General features: G+C 35.1%; 1 protein-coding gene across 1 annotated transcript in view; it reads left to right on the top strand.

Moving 5' to 3' along the window:
- The window catches only part of NIPBL (Nipped-B homolog (Drosophila)), a 198,880-nt gene that overhangs the window by 175,940 nt on the left and 15,610 nt on the right, over nt 1-7,330 (top strand). Inside the window, exons 35-40 of the mRNA XM_012002359.1 lie at nt 1,509-1,649; nt 1,805-1,898; nt 2,618-2,772; nt 3,281-3,371; nt 5,645-5,818; nt 6,248-6,438. Coding sequence (XP_011857749.1) covers nt 1,509-1,649; nt 1,805-1,898; nt 2,618-2,772; nt 3,281-3,371; nt 5,645-5,818; nt 6,248-6,438 — 846 coding nt within the window. The remainder of the gene's footprint in view (nt 1-1,508; nt 1,650-1,804; nt 1,899-2,617; nt 2,773-3,280; nt 3,372-5,644; nt 5,819-6,247; nt 6,439-7,330) is intronic.

The raw sequence follows: 7,330 nt of genomic DNA, 5'->3' as shown, positions 1-7,330 counted from the left end.
AAAAAAAAAAAAAAAAACTAGATTAAAAACATGCATTGAAAGCCTTACTACACAAACACACACACACACACACACGCACACATAACTGATTGCCTTTGGGGAAATGAACTGGGTGGCTGGAGGATAGATAGAAACAAGACTTTTTATTGTAAATCCTTTTCTACCTTTTGGTTTTTTTTAAAAAGTCTCTACCTATTTTTTTAAACATGCTTATTACTTTTTCTAATCAAAGAAATACACATTTAAATTTAAAGAAGTCCTAGGCTGAGCATGGTGGCTCACACCTGTAATCCCAGTGCTTTGGGTGGCCAAGGCAGGAGGATCACTTGAGGCCAGGAATTCACAACCAGCCTGGGCAACATAGTGAGACCCTGTCTCTACAAAAATGAAAATTAAGGCCAGGTGCAGTGGCTCACACCTGTAATCCCGGCACTTTGGGAGGCCAAGGCAGGTGGATGACGAGGTCAGGAGTCCCAGACCAGCCTGGCCAAGATGGTGAAACCCCATCTCTACTAAAAATACAAAAATTAGCCAGGCATGGTGGTGGGCACCTGTCATCTCAGCTACTTGGGTGGCTGAGGCAGGGAGTTGCTTGAACCTGGGAGGCAGGGGTTGCAGTGAGCCAAGATCGCGCCACTGCACTCCAGCCTGGGCAACGGAGCAAGACTCCGTCTCAAAAAAAGAAAAAAAAGAAAATTTAAAAATTAACTGGGTGTAGTGTTACGCACCTGTAGTCCTAGCTACTCGAGAGACTGTCAGGAAAATTGCTCAAGCTCAGGAATTCAGGATTGCATTGAGCTATGATTGTGCCACTGCACTCCAACCTGGGCAATTGAGCAAGACACTGTTTCTTAAAAATAAAGAAGCCTTTTGCGTAGTTCTGGGATTCTATGTTTTTTTATCTATCAGAAAAGTTTAACACAGGGTTTCTCAACCTCAGCACTATTGACAGGACTAGATTATTCTTTGTTGTCAAGGATTGTTATGTGCATTACAGGTTGTTTAGCAGCATCCCTGGCCTGTAGCCGCTAGATGCCAGTAGTGGCTCCCATTGTGACAACCAAAAATGTCTCCAGACACTGCCAAGTACTCCTGTGTCAGGATACAGGGGAAGAAACTTATTCCTGATTGAGAACTACTGGGTTAACATACACAGCTCGGAAAATACTAATCGTAAAAACTGTACCAGTCTTTGTATAATGCTGTCAATACGTAAATACCCTTGTTTAGAATTGACTTGTGTTACATTTTAGGAAAAAAAATATAACTTTAACATTGTGATTAAGTGACCCCAAGGTCACATTTTGGTAAGTTAGTTGTTGGTCCATATTCCTGACATGCTGGTGCTTCTTCTTCCATATCTTGAAAAAAAAACTCTAATAGACTTTTTTTTTTTAACTGGACCTTTACGTGCAAAATGCCCTATTTCTGCCCACAAATACATAAAACTGTATATAGTTTCTTTTAAGGTTTTGGATATTCATAAAGCATTATTTTTATTCTTATAGACACAAAATGATTTCATGGTTATCTGCAATGTTGCAAAAATCCTAGAGCTAGTTGTACCACTGATGGAGCATCCAAGTGAAACTTTCCTTGCCACTATTGAAGAAGATCTGATGAAGCTCATCATCAAATATGGCATGACTGTAAGCACTCAGTTTACCATTTCTTTATTCATTAGTGTAAAGTTATAATATATTTTATTAATATTATTTTTAAAGCAAATATTTGTAAAAAGCTAAGTTTTTAAAATAGTATATTTTTAACTTTTATCTAAACAAACATTTTCTATATCTTTTAGGTAGTGCAACATTGTGTCAGCTGTCTTGGGGCTGTTGTAAATAAAGTGACACAAAATTTTAAATTTGTGTGGGCTTGTTTCAATAGATACTATGGTAAGTTCAGTACCAGGGTTTTAAAATTATTCTGCTAGGTCCTGCAGTGTGTCAGCTCATTTTAAATGCATTTGATAAAAGGCTAGAATCAAGGAAACTATGAAGTGTGATTATCCACTGTGGTCCTCTCAGAAACAATATTGTCTAGTGTCTTTTGTATTCCCTTAAGAACCCACTGTGATTACTTCAGAAATTTATCTCCTGATAAGTAAAGGTTGGTAAATTTTTTGCACACTGTGAAAAGTAAAATTTAAATTTTCTTACATTAATTAGTTTAGACTCTAAAAGAGCGCCCTCATAATTCTAGACATACTTAATATTTAGAACCATTAGTAAAAATTAATTGGCCGGGCACAGTGGCTCACACCTGTAATTCCAGCACTTTGGGAGGCCAAGGCGGATGGATCACCTGAGGTCGGGAGTTCGAGATCAACCTGGCCAACATGGTGAAACCCCGTCTCTCTACTAAAAATACAAAAATGTCCCAGGCATGGTGGCACACAACTGTAATCCCAGCTACTTGGGAAGCTGAGGCAGGAGAATCACTTGAACCCGGGAGGCGGAGGTTGCAGTGAGCTAAGATCACGTCACTGCACTCCAGCCTGGGTGACAGAGTGAGACTCCATCTCAAAAAAAAAAAAATTGTGATTCATTAGTAGTAATTACTTGAACTGAGTAATTCAAAGATAAATATTATAAATATTACTTATCTTTATTAGGTGCCATTTCAAAATTAAAAAGTCAACACCAAGAGGACCCAAATAACACTTCACTTCTAACAAACAAACCAGCACTTCTTAGATCCCTTTTCACTGTTGGAGCACTATGTCGGCATTTTGATTTTGATCTGGAAGATTTTAAAGGCAACAGCAAGGTAAAGATAGTAATACTTAAAATGCTATAAAACATAGAACTATATGGCACTGTAATCTGAGAATAACAGTAATGACCCAGGATGAAGGCAATATTAGTCTGGTTTAATGAAAATTCTGAAAACAGTGCTACTCAAAGCATGGTCCTCAGACTGACTGCTAATCCATGAACTTTTTGTTACTGGTGTGTAACCAGATAATGAAATTTCTCTGACAAGTTATATCAGCTTTGTAACAGTAGGCACACTGTTGACATCAACAGCTGATTTTTTTTAAAAATTTTTTTCAATGAAGGGAACACACTGATTCACATTCCGAAACAAGCTGCTTTGTCACACACTAATACTTTGAATGCCACTATTCTAAAATAAATGGAATTGGTTACTTTTTTTTTTTAATAAAGTTCACATACAGAAATTCTCATTGTCTTTAGGTATTTTTTTCCTTTATAGTTGAAAATTAATCTAAGTTACTCTTCATGAATACTTTAATGTGTTTTCCTTCCCTTAGGTTAACATAAAAGATAAAGTACTTGAACTATTGATGTATTTTACAAAACATTCAGATGAAGAAGTACAAACAAAAGCTATCATTGGTCTAGGTAAGTCTAAATTTCTTTATAAATTGTAGCTATTTGAGAGGGATAGAGCACATTTTTAAATATTGTGAATCTAAATTGTTGGTTTATTTTAATATGTTTCTATTAGTAGGATTTGGTGTATAGAATGTAGATCTGGGGATTAAAACAACTGGGTTCCATTCTTGTTATGGCCATTGACTTCCTGGGTAAACTTGAGCGAGCCACTTGTCTTTTTATCAGTTTCTTCATTAGTAAAATAGAGATAACAATACTTTCTTCCACCCCTCCTCCATAGGGTATCTGAAGAACATTCATTAAAGCCATTTGATAAAGAAAAATAATGTAGAAGAATTCTGTGCTCTTTGCATTTTTGTAATTATTCTTTTTCATTGCAAGGCTTTGTCACTACAGGAAGCTGCCACATCTAGTTAAAACAATGATCAGTCTACACTGACTTATTTATATAAAAGCAAAAAGTTAGCAACCCAGGAGGAACAATTTGGATATATACATGTTTTATATTATTTTTCCAGGAAGCACTGATGTAATAAAAACATGTTTTGCAATTGTTAGGCAGGTCTGTGTGGCTTATATCTAGGAAGGAATTAGAATATGAGGAAATAGGAAGCGAATGGCATTAAAGTACCTGAATTGAATGCACTTCAAAAAAATACAAGAACAGTCTGTCCAGGTTTTTGGTTTTTGTTGTTGTTTTTTTTTGTACGGATACGGTTGGCCTTCCATATCCATGGGTTTCACATCTGTGGATTTAACCAAGAATCAGAAATACTGAGAAAAAACAATTACACTTATACTAAATATGTACAGATTTTTTTGTCATTATTCTCTAAACAGTACAACAGCAATTTACATAGCATTTACATTGTGTTAGATATAAATAATCTAGAGATGATTTAAAGTATACAGGAGGATGTGAATAGGTTATATGCAAATGCTACCCCATTTTATGTCAGAGACTTGAGAAACCACGGATTTTGGTATCCCTGGGAGGTTCTGGAGCCAATCCCCCATGGATACCAAGCAACGACTATACACGTAAGGCTGCCCAATGAGATTAATAACTTATTTGGAAATTTTATTTTAGTATTATGATTAAGGTTCATACTTTAATATGTATGACTAGTTATTTATATTAGTCTTTTGAACAAAAATGAGTAAGAAAAGATTCTAAGTTACTTATTAAATCATGTTTATGATATCTGTAAATAAATTGAAACCTTATCATTTTATTCCTCCTCTATCCCTTTTTGAAAATTACTTGTAGCACATAGAGTAAAAATTCAGACATCATTTACTAAGGAGTTAAATTGGTGCAATATTAACTTCAAGCCAGTGTGTACCTTTAAATATTCAGTCTGGACATAATTTATATGGAGTGGCAAAACTAATAGTGTTACAAGTATTTCAGAGTACAAAAAGATGAAGTTTTAACTTAAGCAGCGCTATTCAGAAAATATTGCCTCTAGACCAGTTAATAAAAAACATCTTGCCTGGGCCATAGTTATCCTGAGTGACCTTGGGCTAGTTATCTGATCACTCTATGCTTTGAGTTTAGTTTGTTGTTTGTTATCAATAATACTTGCTGTCATGAGAGATCTTCATTTTTTCCTCAAATAAACATTATAAACATGGATGATATATTGCTACTTATTAACCTGTGGTTATAGGATTCAGCATTGTAGCCTTATTATAATGCTATATGAGAAAGAAGTGGAAGATATTTTTTGCTCTGGTTTATTATATTGTTTCATCAAATGAATATATTTTAATTTTTTTAAAAAAATAATGTCAATGTAGTACCTTCTACTGGGGATCTGAAAAATGTTTGCAGACATTACTTCTTAAATCCTGAAAACATCCCTGTGAGGTAGGTGGGTGGTAAATATTATTATCCCCATTTTACAGATGGAGAATTGAGGCACAGAGAGATTATGTGACTCACCCAAGGTCACACTACAAGTCAGTGGTGGAGCCAGGAATAGAACCCAAGACTCCTGACTCCTAATCCACTCCCCTAGCCACTAGGCCCTGCTCCCTCCTCAAGGTTTCCTCTTGTGTGAAATTCTCCTTTGAAATGCAATTTCTTGTTTTTAATTCATGGGGAAAGAAGTACCTGCTCTAATGCTTCTCTAGGTAAGGCCACCAGCATATTCTTCCAGTCATTTTAAGTTTTAACTTTTTGAAATAAGGAGCCATTTATATAATTTATTAACATATTTATTAAATTTTAATTTTAATATGAATATATGATGAGATTTTCCCCTCTCCCATAGGATTTGCCTTTATTCAGCATCCAAGTCTAATGTTCGAGCAAGAAGTGAAGAATCTATATAATAATATTTTATCTGATAAGAACTCCTCAGTCAATTTAAAAATACAAGTGTTAAAAAACCTTCAGACCTACCTACAAGAAGAAGATACACGTATGCAGCAGGCAGATAGAGACTGTAAGTGAAAATATATTTTTAAATTTCATAGCTATGGTTATATTATAATGGCTTTATCTCCTTTGATCTAAATATCTAAATTTCCTGATACGTTAGACGAAGAAATTCAGTTAAATAGCAGTCCTTATGCTGAGGTCTGTAACTGGGCTTTAGCATATTCTTAAATTCTCTAAAATAGTTTTAAAATTGTATATGTGTGTAAACATTAACATTTTGAGGGAGGAGAGAGATTATACTTCTCATTGGGTTCTCAAAGGGGCCTCTGACACAGACGCAGACACACACACACACACACACACACACACAACCATTGAGCCAGAACACTAGCTATAACGTTTTGTGATTTTGCTTATGGCCTAATTTTGAAATATTTAGTAAAGTTAGTATAGGTGCTCTTAATATGTGTTTATCCTTTGCTTTCTTTTGCAGGGAAGAAAGTTGCAAAACAGGAAGACTTGAAAGAAATGGGTGATGTTTCCTCAGGGATGAGTAGTTCCATCATGCAGCTTTATCTCAAACAGGTGCTTGAGGCATTTTTTCACACCCAGTCAAGTGTACGCCACTTTGCCCTAAATGTCATTGCATTGACTCTAAATCAAGGTCTTATTCATCCAGTTCAGGTAAGCATGTTTTATGGCAGCAGCAACTTAATAAAAGAGCCAGATTAGTTGTCATTTGATACATTGTGATTATAGAGAATAAGTAGTTCTTTGTTCCTCTTACTCTTCTTTGTACTAAACTCTTAAGAATCTAGAAGTTTTAGATAATCTCTTGGGTTATGACTACTGCAAAATACCCATATATTCATAATATTGTCTCTGTTATAAACCAACTTGTAATTTCTATTGACAGAACATATACTCAAATTATTTTTCTAAGTAGGGATATTTGTTTTAATTCATACTTACTTTTGTCCCTAAGATCCAACAATCTATGTGAAGAGAGTTCACTGGGTTTAAAAGTATAATCTGTTCAACAGGGTCTTAGTCCACAGAAAAGTAAATTATGTAATCCCAATTCCTTCATCTTTAAGTTGGGGATGGCACCAACTACCTGACACCTCATAGCATTGATATGAGGACAAAACGATGTGATAAAAGACATTAGTATTACTGAAGATTGGCAGCCAATGCTGATGTAGTAGTATATACCATCTGATGGTCAAGAGAGCGCCATAGGCTACAAAAGTGTATGTATTAAATAAGCAGAGTCTGTACCCTTCAAGATTTTTATTTTGGGTATTTTTCAATGGAACTTTTTGAAAATATGATATATTTAAACATACTGTCGTCTTCCCTATGTCCTGAAACAAAACATGTTAACAAATATTTATCCTGTTCTTCCTGACTCCAGGTTATTATCATAAAGAATCATACATTATAATGTAACAGTAGTACATTGAGACTGTGACCTTTTTGAACTACCGAGGGCTCATTGTTGGGTGCTTTTTATTATATATGCTTTTTAAACTTTTTTTTAAATTTCACACAAAGGAGTCAGGTGCAGTGTCTC

The sequence above is a fragment of the Mandrillus leucophaeus genome, unplaced genomic scaffold (assembly GCF_000951045.1).
Source record: "Mandrillus leucophaeus isolate KB7577 unplaced genomic scaffold, Mleu.le_1.0 Scaffold684, whole genome shotgun sequence".
NCBI classification, from domain to species: Eukaryota; Metazoa; Chordata; class Mammalia; order Primates; family Cercopithecidae; genus Mandrillus; species Mandrillus leucophaeus.
Note: the sequence above shows the minus strand (reverse complement) of the source record. Positions and strands in the feature narration are given on the sequence as shown.